This window comes from Limanda limanda, chromosome 13 (assembly GCF_963576545.1).
Source record: "Limanda limanda chromosome 13, fLimLim1.1, whole genome shotgun sequence".
NCBI classification, from domain to species: Eukaryota; Metazoa; Chordata; class Actinopteri; order Pleuronectiformes; family Pleuronectidae; genus Limanda; species Limanda limanda.
This window is the reverse complement of record NC_083648.1, coordinates 1,026,717-1,043,272: the sequence shown is the minus strand read 5'-3', so window position 1 is coordinate 1,043,272 and position 16,556 is coordinate 1,026,717. Positions and strand designations below refer to the sequence as shown.

At 42.2% G+C, this 16,556-nt stretch overlaps 1 protein-coding gene across 1 annotated transcript; it reads right to left on the bottom strand.

The window, feature by feature from the left end:
- Positions 1 to 2,023: 2,023 nt before the first annotated feature.
- LOC133018665 (immunoglobulin lambda-1 light chain-like) lies at positions 2,024 to 9,639 on the bottom strand. The gene is made up of 5 exons (XM_061085082.1): positions 9,597 to 9,639; positions 9,200 to 9,516; positions 4,645 to 4,681; positions 3,048 to 3,350; positions 2,024 to 2,238 (listed from the first exon to the last, which is right to left on the bottom strand). Exons 1-5 carry the CDS (start codon positions 9,637 to 9,639, stop codon positions 2,024 to 2,026), a joined length of 915 nt encoding a protein of 304 aa, XP_060941065.1.
- Positions 9,640 to 16,556: the final 6,917 nt, after the last annotated feature.

The following is a 16,556-nucleotide window of genomic DNA, read 5'->3' as shown; positions in this document are numbered from 1 at the left end:
TGGCCCCCAGGGGCGGGCTTACAGTGGGGGACCCAGGAAGTGATTTTCTCTCACATGGAGATAAGATCTCCATGCTGGATTTTTAAATGTAAGGGGTCTCCTGAGGCCAGTTCCCAAGTTTTACGACTCTTTGTTATAAGTCAGATCACTGGGAACTCAGTCCCAACAACACACACAGATATACATAGATGGACCATAGGTTACATGTGTGTTCTAAATTGTGATAAGTGCTGCTGCTGTGGTTATCTTTGAAATATTGGAGTTTGTTAAAATGATGAATCATTAAATAACATTAACTTTATTTCCCCTTTTTAATAAATGCTTTTGTAATTAAAGTATCTGTAGCCTGTGATTATTTGTGCATATGTATGTGAATGCAGCTGGATTATGATAGCCTGTGCTTGAACTTAAAACCCTTCATTGTTTATTAAATAATCATTAATATTAACTATTGAGATTATTCATTTAACATTTATCATATGAGACTGATATTTATAGTTTAACTCGTTGGTCCCTGTAACCAGGGTGGTGCCCCGCTACGATAAATAATAATTGCAGATTGTATCATTCTTAATTGATAATTTTATTGTTTTCATTAATTATTTAATTATTCTTAATGGATAACCTTATCATTTCTAATTCATTATTTTACTATTCTTAAGTGATAGCCTTATCATTTTTAATTATTTTTAATAAATATTTTTTATTATTTTAATAATTATATTTCATGATTATTAATAATTAGCCAACGTAAAGTCTACTCCTATTGCACAACATAATATTTGATCAGAGCTGATGAGTCTCTGAGTTGAAGTTGTTTCTCACGATCTGAAGCTTGAAACTGTCGACGTGTTGTTGAAGTTAAAACCTCGACAGGAACCACACAGCTCAACTGTCGACGGCTGTTTGTAAAACCACAAGCACAGATTGACATCTGCTGCTGAACACACTCCTGACCCCGCTCAGCAACACACACACACACACACACACACAAACACACACAGCGTCACACAAGGCAAGAACTCTGTCCTCATAATAAAGAGAAAACCTGATTGTTAAAAAGAGAAAAGCTGAACTATGATGACTTTCTGTCCCAGTTTCCAGATGAACCTTCATGTGCAGAGACCAACGTGGTTTAGTTCATGTGACGTCATCGATTTGTTATTGTTATTAATTTGTTTAGTTGTTGCTTCAGTAACAGTCACACACATTTTCAAAAAGAAAATCTTTGTCCTCAAACATCTAAATATTTCTACCTGGCTCACAACTGGACACGACTCCTGATTTGTTTTTCATCCGTTTAAAGTTTTTTGTAGTTCAGCTTTTGTTCCTCTGCAGCCGCCAAATATCAATGAGAGTAAAATCAGGGTATAAGCAGAATAACTATAATAATTAGGCTAAACTGTGAATTCAAAACATATTAATGTTCAACTGCAAAGTGTTAACAGTTGATCTCAATGCTACTGAAATACAGTAATAAACAATCCTTTTTTTTATCAGGAAAAAAATTGGATTTAGATTTTTTTTTACTATATAACATTATCTGGATTTAACTTTTATCAACCGGAAATCATAGTTTCAACAGAATAAATTCTTACTTTTGTTCAAATTACTAGTAAATTAATGTATTCAGTTATTAATTTCTGTCCTAGAGGATTAAATACTGTACATGATTCACTGTTAGTAAATACATGTATGTATAAAACAATATGTTTTTATAATTATATTACGGTTGTGTTTTTTTTGTACTTTGTATTTAAACCATTTGTTTTCTCGTTGTGCAGAATAAAACACATTTAAATCAGTTTTTAACATGTTTAAGTAATAATTCATACAACACAGGGTTAATGTGGAAAGAGCGTCAGTATGAATTATTATTGATGCACAAAGACGAGGAGTCAGTTCACATCAGAGGTAAAGGAGATGATATGTGTTTTATTTTTATATTTAATGTCTTCAGCATAAAAATCCTTTATTTTGTACTTCTTGCAGTGAGAAGAGAAGCAGAGTGAAGTGAACAGGATCAGTGAGAAGTTGAAGCTGCTGCAGGAAACTCGGTCGTCTGGTGAGCAGCGGCTGGACGCTCCCGGTTCCTCAGGATGTGGATCAGAGCGAGTCCACCGCAGTAAACCAGACTCTTCACCATCAGCAGCGTGTAGAGCAGACACAGCAGCTTCACCTGCCGCTGAGACCAGGCCCAGGCCGCCGGACACGTCTGTGCGTGAACTGCAGAAACCTCTGAAAGAATCCAGAAGTCAGTTTCAGTCCTCACATATTACCTACCTCAATATTTTTTATTTTATTCTATTGTATTGTATTTTATTGTATTCAAGTATACCGGCTGCTATTACAACTTAATTTCCCTTCGGGGATGAATAAAGTACTCTATCTATCAATCTATCACATGAGTTTTCAGAGCTTGGTCTTTCTGTTTGAAGTCAGAACTTCTCTCATCTTATTTTTCATGTTCACATTTTATAATTCTTCACTCAAAACCCCACATTCACTCTCTGACAGACCCTGCTTGCACTCAGATATTTTGTTGCTTGCACTCAGATATTTTGCTGCTTGCACTCAGATATTTTGTGGCTATGACAGCTCCAGCTTCAGCTTCTCCTCGTGGTCACGTTGCTTCTGTGAATGTGAAACTTCTGCTCTCAGATTGTTATTTGCAACAAATCTGTCAAAATTTCCCGACCAATAGAATTCCAGGTGTAATATTGACATATTAAATTGTCCCGTCCTCGTTGTCAGTGTGTTAGCTTCAACATCTGTGAGCGAGCCGGACGGCGGTTGGTTTAACCAGGTTCACGTCCGCGGCTTCATGACGACTCCAGCTTCCTGTCAGAAGTAAAGCTGAAGCTGAGATCCTGGTTCTTGCCTCAGTTTGAGCACAAGCAGAGGCTATTTGAGTGCAAGTGCAGGGTTTTGAACCAATGCTTCACAAAATGTGAAATCAATAAGTCCTGCTCTCAAACTGAAAGTCCACGCTCTGGAATAAAGACAAAGACACATGAAGCTCACCACAGTCACCAAACCTCCTTCACCTTGCTCTGCCGGGGCCTCCACTGTGCCTCCCTCATGCCGGACGTGGCAGCGGTATTTGTACGGAGCGTTCCGGTCGACCACCATGATGGCGGCGGTGCGTCCTGTCCCTCTGAGCTCCAGCTGCTCTCCATGAGCAGAGGACAGCGTCTCCAGAGGACCATCCTCACTCTGTCTTGTCCAGGAGAACTGGACCAGAGGAGGAACCATGTTGGAGGCCACACACAGCAGGGAGCTCTTCCCGTCCAGGGCGGCGATGGAAGCTGCCGGGTACACGCTCACCACCGGGGTCACCAGCGGCGTATCTGACGTGTGACAACATGCACATGAACAGCAGCTCTGCACTTCACAGCCTGATCCTGGAAACACCTCATCGATACTTCACAGAGAGATTCAGCTGCTGCACGGCAGCGTTATCACAGATATCATCAGAGCCACAGCCGCTCAACTTCATTTGATCATACATTTATATATTTATCACTATTTCTATCATATTGTAAATGTGTGTACATGTTCTATCATTTAAAATACAATGAAAGATATAAATATGACAGGATTGTGTTGTTAATTCACACAAAACATTAAAGGTCACGTAATTTGTTGTTTATAACAAAGTGTGAAAAGGTGTAACTATCTTTTATATTGAGACAGATTTATACAATTTGTTTAAAGGTATTCAAATGTAAGTACAAAAATATCTATTTTATGTACGTTGAGTATTAAATATTTATAATTGCATGATGATACATACACACTGAAATGTTCCCTCATAACTTTTAACAAATTCTACATCAAAGCAAATAAAAGTTGTGGTACAAGAAATATTAAAGTCATATCAAGAATATTATCATAAAACAAATATTTGGGATATAAGGAAAAAACATTTGTCTAAAGACAAACCTATTTATCTTTAATTTATTCCAAATATATTTCTCATTATTGTTTGTACACAAAAATACACATTCACCATTAAAGGGCAATTGCATTCATCGGAACAAAATCTTTAACGTTAAATACTAAATGTATTTTTCCGGAGTTAGTGAAATATATAGATTGATATATATCAGCAGGTATTATATTAAAAACCTAAATATCAGTCTGGTATTTTTAAGTAACTTTCATAATTATTTAAATAAATTTGTTTAATTGTGAAAGTGATGATTTAATTTAAAACATTTATCCTGAGACGAGAACTTAGTGAATTGATCTTATTTTTGAAACAGAAAGTTGCTGAAAGGTTTGTGGTTTAAGAATGAGCCGTAACGAGTCGATCTCAAAGCGCTCGGGGCTGAAGGTTCCACGGACGCTCATGAAGTCAGAAGTTATTTCAGGAGAGAGGAAAGAAAACTCAGATTCCTTCGGCAGCAGCTGAAGAGAATCCAGAAAACGTTTGAGACTTTTTAGACTCTGAACAAACCCGAAGCAGAAACAGAGGATTGTGTCTGATGTGCAGCGACATTTCACTGTCACACGTTTGTTCATTTCAGAAAGTCTGAAAGAGGAAGTTTGTCTTAACAAGAAAAATCAAACATGGTTCAAACTCTTTTCATCACATTTTCAACAATGGAACCAGTGAAGGGAAATAAAAGAGTTTCTTACCATCTACGAACAATTTGGTTCCTGAGCCGAAGATCAACTCCACAGTGAAAGAGACTCAGACAAAAACCGTCTGAGCTCAAGGTCGTTTCTCTCATGTTCACGCCAGCACAACATTCACGTTCCCCTCAGAAACGCTTTGTGTTTAGTGATTATGAGCAAATATAAGCTTGTTCCGTTTACTGGCGGGTAAAAGCTTAACGATGTCATGATGATGTCATGATGATGTCACCAAGTGTTGGTGTGAGGGTTGAACTGTCAGAGTTCTGTCACAGGCCCGATTCCTCCGGCCGTCCAAACACAGAGAACCAGCTGGAGACCAGACACTGGCTCTGATTGGACCTTTAAAGGGCGGCGATGGAAAAGGTTTGTCTGTGGAACGACAGCAAACCTGCGGAAACGTCTCTGAACGCACGAGTCTTTAGAACAGAAGCTGGAGAGCAGCTGTCAGATGGAGCTGAGACATGTGACGCTGTGGTTTACTTCTCTCTCCCACTGATCCTCATGAGGGTTTTTGTTCAGGCTGCACACATCATGTATCACTGTGGGTTCATCATAGTCCGAACAGACGCAGTAGTACGTGGCTGCATGATAGGGTTTAACTTTCTCTATCTTCAACTCACAGCTGTTCTGTTTAACCTGAGCTGTGAAGTCGTCTATCTTAGGGTGATTGTAACTCTTATCAATTTTACCATACCTTGTATCAACATCAAGAATCTGTTTGAACGTTCCTATGTGTTTCTTCTGAAACCAACTTATCAAGCGACACTGATCAGTTCCTCCACAGCTGAACGAGGCCTTTCCACCAATTCCTACGCTCAAAGACAACTGGTCCTGAGTCGGCTCTGCTGCCATGGCAACCAGCGCTGTGGACAGACAGATGGACGGAGGTCAGTGTGGTGGTGAGGTGGAGCTTGTGAGCCCCTGATTGGATGGAAACACTCACCTGAACACAGGCAGCACAGAGCAGCGGCTGGGAGGAGAAGCATGCTGTGGGGGGGTTTCCTCGGGTGAACCTGACGAGAAGTGGCGCTCTAACGAGGACGAGCTGTGAGATCAGGTCCTGGAACCTCCCATCAGCCCCTGGGGCCACAGAGGAGGAGGAAGCTGAAATTGTTGTGTGGTTTTCTGACAGGAGGGGGGGGGGTGTAAAGAGGAAACAAAAATAATAAAGTGAGTTCTGCAGTGAAACGATCATGAGGGAACGTTATGAAACTTCAGTCTCTGACACGCTGCTCGTGGTGAAGCTTCAAACGTCTGCTGCTGAAAACAAGATGGAGCTTGATGTGTACACGTGTGTTTATATTTATAATAGTCTTTTAAATTCCCTTTACGATGTTTAGATTAAAGATTAAACAAAGGAAACTGAACGTGTCTCAGAACATGATGTGAGTTATATCAGTTCACATAGTTATCATCAAATCGTTGTTGTAGTTTATTATTATTGTATCATTATAATTATAAAGTGTCATAGTAGATAACTTCATCAGTTAGTTGCAGTCAGGATTATAACTTGTCTTTTGCTGCCCTCTAGTGTCTGTGCACAGTAGAAAACATTAGTGACTAGGCTAAGACATGGCAGAAAATAAAAAGACAACTAAAACTAGGGCTGCGTTGTAGCACTTGCGAGCCCGAGCACCCGCACGTTGAAGTCTGTTGCGATCGGTGGAGAGAGCGTTCGATGACCAAGCGCACGTCTCCGTGTTGCCTGCGTGTTGTGCACTGCGGCAAAGATAAACGCTTCACTTCCTGCGTCCGTCACGCGATGTCGATCCTTGCCTGCTAATTGCTCATTACGGTCCACGCTATCAACTGCACATCACACTGTGAACATTTCATGTAAATCGAATGATAGTTGTAAAACAAAGCTTACTTCCTGTTGCCAGTAGGCGGCGCCATCAATATTATTACACACAGACATATATATCTGTTTAAATAGGCGCTCTGATGTAGCGTGAGCAATTTTGTGTCAATTGGACAATGTTACCACAACTTAATTTTCACACTGATCAGTAGGTGGCGCTATGACCCTGAACTAATATTTATATATGGAGCTGTTCAGGTCAGGATTGTGATCATAGGTGTTGTGCAATAATGGTTAGGAGTGATACCATAGGATGGTGGGCCTTTAGGCATTCAATACATTTTGTTATCAAAATAAAATATAAAACATTCATATTTAAAATATTAATATTAAATCATAACTTTAGTTTGTTAAAGTTCTCTCGGGGCACCACCCTTAACAGAAGGGAAAAGATAGCCAATTTATTGATTAAGATCAGTCTCATTTAGATCTAGTTCAATTAGAAATCTTAATATTTACTATTAAAGATTATATAATGAACAGTGAAGGTTTATGGAATTCTTGACAGTGTAACGGTTGGCAAAATTCACTTATGCAACATAAATGAAAGAACATTTGTGAAAGAAAAACATTTATTATGAATATAATAAAGTATAAAAACAAAAATTACTAAACAAAACGTACTAGCTAGACAAAGATGTGTATGTGAGTTTGTGTGTGTGTGTGTGTAAATTAGGGTACTTTCAAAATGGTGGTTGACCAAGAGAGTAACACCTTCCTGTGGGCTCCTAAGATGGTAGCCCCCCACGACTTCTTCTGGAGTGGGGGAGTAGATAAGTAGGTAGAGATATGCGGCTGTCTATGTAAATGTTAATTAGACAAAGAGAGGGTCAGAGAGATATGTGAAGAGCATTACAAACTAACCTTACTTTCATTTAACTTATAATCACAATATCATGCATATATCTTATAAACTTATAAACACCACACAGAATCAAATAAACAGTCTTGCTTAGTCTTGTATAATTATTAAGCCCAGTATGTTACCAGTCCTTAGAAAGGGAGAAAGTTGCTGTTCAGGTAGCAATACTGGGATGTTTCCTGGCTTTGTCGGAAGGTTGAAGTTCTGCATTCGCGATTCTGCCGAGCTGTGGCTCAGTCGCTGCTTGAAAGTTCTCACCTGCAGGACATCGAGTCGCTACTAGGAGTTTGAAGAGCTTGAAGGGCGAGGAGGTTTCCTTGAGAAGGTGAGCTGGAAGCTAGACCTTTGCGCTCCTCTTGTAGATTGGAAGAGAAGGGTTGAGCTGGAGAAATCAGGTTTCTCCTCTACCCGATGCAGGAAGAAAGGCAGGCGGCCTCACTCCTTGGAGGGGTTGATGGAAAGAGAGAGAATTTGGGCAGATATTGGTCTTATAAAAGCCCGGTGACCTAAGAGGTCATGGGCCAGAGTGACCAATAGGAGGTGAGTATTGTGGCTGTCTTATCCTTGTTGAGGAATCCTGGGAGACTGAGTTCCCTGTGCTCTGGCTTTGTCAGGAACAAAGGAAAATGTGGTTTCAGGCTTTTGACTACACATATAGGCCGAAGAGGAGGCCTTTGGTTTCACAAAAACACAGTCCCAACACCAATGAACAACAACACCGACCCACAAGGCTTCAGCTGAGTCAAGGCTTGTTCATGTGAAAATTTGCCCAGCAACCATCAGAGGAGGAGCCAGACTGGGAGCGGCTCCTCATCACTTCCTGATTCCAGTGCCTAGAGACTGGAACTACGCCTGCGCACCATCGAGGAAGAACCAAGTCTCGACTCCCCTTCATTATTGACCAATCAAATTATACCTACTGTTATAAAATATTACAACCGCCGTCTGTGCGGTGCGACTTGTGACTGCCCGGTGCCGCTAGAGGGGCGGGGCCGTGCGTTGGGTGCCCATTGCTTTGCTGAACTTTTCATACCTTTTCATTGCTTCTTAATAAATACTTGTTGAACCAAACCGAGACCGGCTCTTCTCATATTTGGGATAAAAGAACATGACAGATGTCATCAAGTGTCCAAAAGCCCCAAATTCAAACTCCAGTGGAAACTGAGTCATTGACACCAAGTGTCCAGCTCAATGTCTCCGTGTGCACAGTGGGGGGTCCATTCGCCTTTGAACTCCTGTTCAGAGACGGCTTCTCTAGTTTGACGTAGACGACTTCTCTTACTCCTGGTTCAGACCATCTGTCCTCCCTGGACAGCATGTGGACATAGTTGTCTTCAGATGAACGTCCCTTGTCCTTTAGAGGTGGACGGCTGAGTCCTGACCTGAGGAGCTCTCCTGTGCCATGTGATGAGCAGGACTGGTTGAGTCCCCAGGTCCGAGCATCTCTGTCTCTCTCTGTCTCACTCGCTCCCCCCCCACTCCCTACGTCCAGCTGCATGTGGAACGTGGTGTTGTCCTCTGACGTCCAGTTGACTGTTGGACACAGGGTGTGTTGGTTTTCATGTTCATTTGACTTTCTCAAGCACTTTGGAACTTGGTTTTGAGAAATGAACCAATTTAATATTCATTCTAAAAGTACAAAATGAGAAATTCAATGAGACATTTCACAGAGAACCAGCTGGAGACGAGACACTGGCTCTGATTGGGCCTCTAGAACAGAAGCTGGAGAGCAGCTGTCGGATGGAGCTGAGACATGTGACGCTGTGGTTTACTTCTCTCTCCCACTGATCCTCATGATGGTTTTTGTTCAGGCTGCACACATCATGTCTCACTGTGGGTTCATCATAGTCCGAACAGGCGCAGTAGTACGTGGCTGCATGAGAGGGTTTAACTCTGTCTATCTTCAACTCACAGCTGTTCTGTTGTCTCTCAGCTGTGAAGTCGTCTTTATGAGGATGATTGTACTCCTTATCAACATTAACTCTAGTAAGAACAAGAATCTGTCTGAACGTTCCTTCGTCTTCCTTCTGAAACCAGATTATCAAGCGACACTGATCAGTTCCTCCACAGCTGAACGAGGCATTTCCACCAATTCCCACGCTCAAAGACAACTGGTCCTGAGTCGGCTCTGCTGCCATGGCAACCAACGCTGTGGACAGACAGATGGACGGAGGTGAGCGTGGTGGTGAGGTGGAGCTTGTGAGCCCCTGATTGGCTGGAAACACTCACCTGAACACAGGCAGCACAGAGCAGCGGCTGGGAGGAGAAGCATGCTGTGGGGGGGGTTTCCTCGGGTGAACCTGAGGAGAAGTGGCCCTCTAACGAGGACGAGCTGTGAGATCAGGTCCTGGAACCTCCCATCAGCCCCTGCGGCCACAGAGGAGGCGGACGCTGCTTTTCTGACGAGGGGGGTGGGGGTGGGGGGGTTGTAAAGTCAGTTCAGCAGTGAAACGATCATGAGGGAACGTTATGAAACTTCAGTCTCTGACACGCTGCTCCTGGTGAAGCTTCAAATGTCTGCTGCTGAAAACAAGATGGAGCTTGATGTGTATACGTGTGTTTATATTTATGAATGTATATATTTATAAATGTATATATTTCATCTTCATAGTCTTTTAAATTCATTTTACGATGTTTATGTAGCAGGTATTAAAAGTATTATTTCATTTCACCAGAAATCCCTGTTTTTGTATATCATTGATTTTTGTATTGGGCGTTTTACATGTGTTTGGCGCCCTCTATAGGTCGCGGGTGGTCATGTATTTTATTTTCCCGGTTCTCAGCAGAATGTTCTGGAACTGACTGAGACCGGTACGTATGGTTTACAGCGCGACACTAATGTGTAAAGTTTCGTTGTTTAAGTTATCTGTAAGTTGTCTAGGATGTTTAATCTTTTTTATAAGATTGTATTAGTCAAGTTGCTTCATGTTTTGATGGTTTATTTTCATTCTTTAATTAGTTCAGTGTTTTTTTAGTTCAGAGTGTTTTAGCAAGGAAATTAAACATGTGCGTAGGTGTCCGCCATTTTAGTTTCTTGAAGAGTGCATTTTTATCTTCTTTTTATGTTAGGCATGTGACTGACGCTGTTATACTGTGATCTGAACAGGTATGTTTTGTTGTTTAGTATTTTTGTTATTATATTTATACTTTTGTTAAGATGAGATTTATTTAGAATGTTCTGGAACTGACTGAGACCGGCATGTGACTGACGCTGTTATACTGTGATCTGAACAGAACAGAAAAATAAAGGTCCCGTTTTAAAAGAACACGTTCCGGTCCTTCACTATACAAGACACAACGCAGGTTCCACCACGCATGAGAGAGACCGGTTACATTTAGATTAAAGATTAAACAAAGGAAACTGAACGTGTCTAAGAACATGATGTGAGTCATATCAGTTCACATAGTTATCATCAAATCGTTGTTGTAGTTTATTATTATTGTATCATTATAATTATAAAGTGTCATAGTAGATAACTTCATCAGTTAGTTGCAGTCAGGATTATAACTTGTCCTTTGCTGCCCTCTAGTGTCTGTGCACAGTAGAAAACATTAGTGACTAGGCTAAGACATGGCAGAAAATAAAAAGACAACTTAAACTAGGGCTATGTTGTAGCACTTGCGAGCCCGAGCACCCGCACGTTGAAGTCTGTTGCGATCGGTGGAGAGAGCGTTCGATGACCAAGCGCACGTCTCCGTGTTGCCTGCGTGTTGTGCACTAAGGCAAGGATAAACGCTTCACTTCCTGCGTCCGTCACGCGATGTCTATCCTTGCCTGCTAATTGCTCATTACGGTCCACGCTATCAACTGCACATCACACTGTGAACATTTCATGTAAATCGAATGATAGTTGTAAAACAAAGCTTACTACCTGTTGCCAGTAGGCGGCGCCATCAATATTATTACACACAGACATATATATCTGTTTAAATAGGCGCTCTGATGTAGCGTGATCAATTTTGTGTCAATTGGACAATGTTACCACAACTTAATTTTCACACTGATCAGTAGGTGGCGCTATCACCCTGAACTAATATTTACATATGGAACTGTTCAGGTCAGGATTGTGATCATAGGTGTTGTGCAATAATGGTTAGGAGTGATACCATAAGATGGTGGGCCTTAAGGCATTCAATACATTTGGTTATCAAAATAAAATATAAAACATTCATATTTAAAATTTTAATATTAAATCATAACTTTAGTTTGTTAAAGTTCTCACGGGGCACCACCCTTAACAGAAGGGAAAAGAGCCAATTAATCGATTAAGATCAGTCTCATTTAGATCTAATTCAATTAGAAATCTCAATATTTACTATTAAAGATTATATAATGAACAGTGAAGGTTTATTGAGTTCTTGACAGTGTAACGGTTGGCAAAATTCACTTATGCAACATAAATGAAAGAACATTTGTGAAAGAAAAACATTTATTATGAATATAATAAAGTATAAAAACAAAAATTACTAAACAAAACATACTAGCTAGACAAAGATATGTATGTGAGTTTGTGTGTGTGTGTGTAAATTAGGGTACTTTCAAAATGGTGGTTGACCAAGAGAGTAACACCTTCCTGTGGGCTCCTAAGATGGTAGCCCCCCCCCCTTCTTCTGGAATGGGGGAGTAGATAAGTAGGCAGAAATATGCGGCTGTCTATGTAAATGTTAATTAGACAAAGAGAGGGTTAGAGAGATATGTGAAGAGCATTACAAACTAACCTTACTTTCATTTAACTTATAATCACAATATCATGCATATATCTTATAAACTTATAAACACCACACAGAATCAAATAAACAGTCTTGCTTAGTCTTGTATAATTATTAAGGCCAGTATGTTACCAGTCCTTAGAAAGGGAGAAAGTTGCTGTTCAGGTAGCAATTCTGGGATGTCTCCTGGCTTTGTCGGAAGGTTGAAGTTCTGCATTCGCGATTCTGCCGAGCTGTGGCTCAGTCGCTGCTTGAAAGTTCTCAGCTGCAGGACATTGAGTTGCTACTAGGAGTTTGAAGAGCTTGAAGGGCGAGGAGGTTTCCTTGAGAAGGTGAGCTGGAAGCTAGACCTTTGCGCTCCTCTTGTAGATTGGAAGAGAAGGGTTGAGCTGGAGAAATCAGGTTTCTCCTCTACCCGATGCAGGAAGAAAGGCAGGCGGCCTCACTCCTTGGAGGGGTTGATGGAAAGAGAGAGAATTGGTCTTATAAAGGCCCGATGACCTCAGAGGTCATGGGCCAGAGTGACCAATAGGAGGTGAGCATTGTGGCTTTTCACACCTCTGTGTTAAGTTGAGGAATCGTGGGAGACTGAGTTCCCTGTGCTCTGGCTTTGTCAGGAACAAAGGAACATGTGGTTTCAGGCTTTTGACTACACATATAGGCCGAAGAGGAGGCCTTTGGTTTCACAAAAACACTGTCCCAACACCAATGAACAACAACACCGACCCACAAGGCTTCAGCTGAGTCAAGGCTTGTTCATGTGAAGATTTGCCCAGCAACCATCAGAGGAGGAGCCAGACTGGGAGCGGCTCCTCATCACTTCCTGGTTCCAGAGCCAAGAGGCTGGAACTACACCTGCGCACCATCGAGGAAGAACCAAGTCTCGACTCCCCTTCATTATTGACCAATCAAATTATACCTTCTGTTATAAAATATTACAACCGCCGTCCGTGAGGTGCGACCCGTGACTGCCCGCTGACGCTCGAGGGGCGGGGCCGTGCGTTGGGTTCCCATTGCTAGGCTGAACCTTTTATACCTTTTCATTGCTTCTTAATAAATACTTGTTGAACCAAACCGAGACCGGCTCTTCTCATATAAATTATATTATAAAAGTACAAAATAAGAAATTCAATGAGACGCTTCACAGAGAACCAGCTGGAGACCAGACACTGGCTCTGATTGGACCTTTAAAGGGAGGCGATGGAAAAGGTTTGTCTGTGGAACGACAGCAAACCTGCGGAAACGTCTCTGAACGCACGAGTCTTTAGAACAGAAGCTGGAGAGCAGCTGTCGGATGGAGCTGAGACATGTGACGCTGTGGTTTACTTCTCTCTCCCACTGCTCCTCATGATGGTTTTTGTTCAGGCTGCACACATCATGTATCACTGTGGGTTCATCATAGTCCGAACAGGCGCAGTAGTACGTGGCTGCATGAGAGGGTTTAACTTTGTCTATCTTCAACTCACAGCTGTTCGGTTGTCTCTCAGCTGTGAAGTCGTCTTTATGAGGATGATTGTACTCCTTATCAACATTAACTCTAGTAAGAACAAGAATCTGTCTGAACGTTCCTTCGTCCTTCTTCTCAAACCAGATTATCAAGCGACACTGATCAGTTCCTCCACAGCTGAACGAGGCCTCTTTACCAATTCCTACGCTCAAAGAAAACTTGTCCTGAGTCGGCTCTGCTGCCATGGCAACCAGCGCTGTGGACAGACAGATGGACGGAGGTGAGTGTGGCGGTGAGGTGGAGCTTGTGAGCTCCTGATTGGCTGGAAACACTCACCTGAACACAGGCAGCACAGAGCAGCGGCTGGGAGGAGAAGCATGCTGTGGGGGGGGGGGTTCCTCGGGTGAACCTGAAGAGAAGTGGCCCTCTAACGAGGACGAGCTGTGAGATCAGGTCCTGGAACCTCCCATCAGCCCCTGCGGCCACAGAGGAGGCGGAAGCTGCTTCAGCTGAAGCTGTCGTGTGCTTTTCTGACGGGGGGGGGGGAGTTTGTAAAGAGGAAACAAAAATAATAAACTGAGTTCAGCAGTGAAACAATCAGTGCACGGCCATTTTCTGGGAAGTTTGACAGGAGGACGTCTAATTCCTCAAGAAAATCTCCCAGAGAACCTTGTGGACGGTAGAGAACAACAATAGTTAATTGTACCAGGTGAGTCACTGTCACAGCAGGTAACTCAAAAGACGTTGGGGTAAAAAGTGGTAGAGAGAGAAACTCTGTTTGCAGGAGATGAGTAAACATCCTCCCAGTGGGTCTGGGTGGAAGAGAAGGCAGAGGAGAGAGCAGCTGGGGAGGGGGGGGGATGTGTTGTCCGGTGGGATCCAGGTCTCAGTGAGAGCAAGGAAGTCAGTTCATATAGTTATCATCATATCGTTGTTGTAGTTTATTATTATTGTATCATTATAATTATAAAGTGTCAGTACTTAAACGTCATCAGTTAGTTGCAGTCAGGATTATAACTTGTCCTTTGCTGCCCTCTAGTGTCTAACTGGAAAAATAACTTTAGAAATCAAACTTACCACATGTTCCCAGAGTGGAATGTTAGTGATCTCGTCCAATGGGAAAATCTAAAAATTATATCAAACTACTTTTGTGCTTTTTATTTATACACCACAACTTCTCACCATGATGAGCAGAATACTTTTACTTCTATGTGTATGTCTAAATAAAATGGGCCCTTGAATAAGTCCCTGTGGGACTCCTGGTTCACAGCAGAACCTTTTATTGTTTTGTCAGTGTTGGGAAATGTCTTTGTGGAATGTGACGACCCCTTCCACCCTCACCCAGACACTAGGTGTCCCTGTTCGTTCAGAGCTACAGGTGGAGTGGGCGTCAGGGTAAATCAGAGCACACCGCGGCCAGGTGTGCTCTGCCCTTTAAATGGCCTGGCGGATCCGTCTCCCGGTCTCTCTTTCACACTGCCTCTGGGACGAGGTGTGCTCTTCCCAACGCTTCGATCCGTTTCTGTTTGTCTTGTGGAGACTTGGTTGTTGGTTGGGTAATAAATATTCTGTAAAACGCAACAGTTCACCCGTGTCGTCTCCTCCTTGTCACAGTCGCGAGCCGGGCTGTGACAGGAACCACAGGCCTCCTTCTCGGCCTACATGTGTGGTCAAAACCTGAAACCACATGGCACCTTGTTCTGGAGCAAGCCTCCCGAACTCAGTCTCCCAGGGTGCAACATGTTTTCTTTGTTCTTGGGAAAGCCAAATCCCAGGATGCCCAGAGGTGTGAAAAAAGCCACCAGGGTCAACTCCAATTGGTCGATCTGGCCCATGACCTGTGAGGTCTCCGGGCCAATACAAAGGGACTTCTGCCCCTCCTCGCTCTCTTTCCACAACTCTTCAAGGAGGGAGGCTGCAGGCCTTTCCTCCGGCATCGGCGAGAGGAGAAACCTGATTTCTCCAGCTCAACCGTTCTCTTCGCATCCAACGAGAGGAACGCAGAAGTGCAGCTTCTTCCAACTCATCTTCTAAAGGAAACCTCCTCTCAAATAAAGCTTTTCCAAACTCCTAGCAGCGACTCGATGTCCTGCAGGTAAGAACTTGCAACCAGCGACTGAGCCACAGCTGGACAGAATCACGAAGGCAACTTTCTCCCTTTCTAAGGACTGGTAACATACTGGGCTTAATAATTATACTAGACAAAGCAAGACTGTTTATTTGATTCTGTGTGGTGTTTATAAGTTTGATATATGTGGTGATATTATGTTTATAAGTTAAATGAAAGTTAATGATAGGTAGGCTCTTCACAGGCTCTCTCTCTCTCTGAATCTTTCATTCTCTGATTAACATTTACACACCCGCATATCTCTACCTACTTATCTACTCCCCCTCTCCAGAAGAAGGGGGGGAGGGGCTACCATCTGAGGAGCCCACAGGAAGGTGTTACTCTTTTGGTCAACCACCATTTTGAAAGCACCCTAATTTACATACACACACAGACACACACCCTCACTTACACATCAACATATCGTAATTTTTGTTTTTGTGAATTTTGCCAACCTCTACACTGTCAAGAATTCAATAAACCTTCACTGTTCATTATATAATCTTTAAAAGTAAATATTGAGATTTCTAATTGAATTAGATCTAAATGAGACTGATCTTAATCAATAAATTGGCTATCTCTTCCCTTCTGTGAAGGGTGGGGCCCCGAGAGAACTTTAAACAAACTAAAGTTATGATTTAATATTAATATTTTAAATATAAATGTTTCATATTTTATTTTGATAACCAAATGTATTGAATGCCTAAAGGCACACAATCTTATGGTATCACTCCTAACCATTATTGCACAACATCAGTGAGTTGAGTCGATGATGTTCTGCTCTTTGAGAGATAAAAGCTCGTAGACTCAGCTGTGAGAAGAGTGTGGAACACATTCAGTGATTTACTTACATAGTTTAAGTGAGGGTAACTTTGTATTTGTATTTACAGAGAAGCAGATCCCAGATCAGGGTGATTCCAAAGAC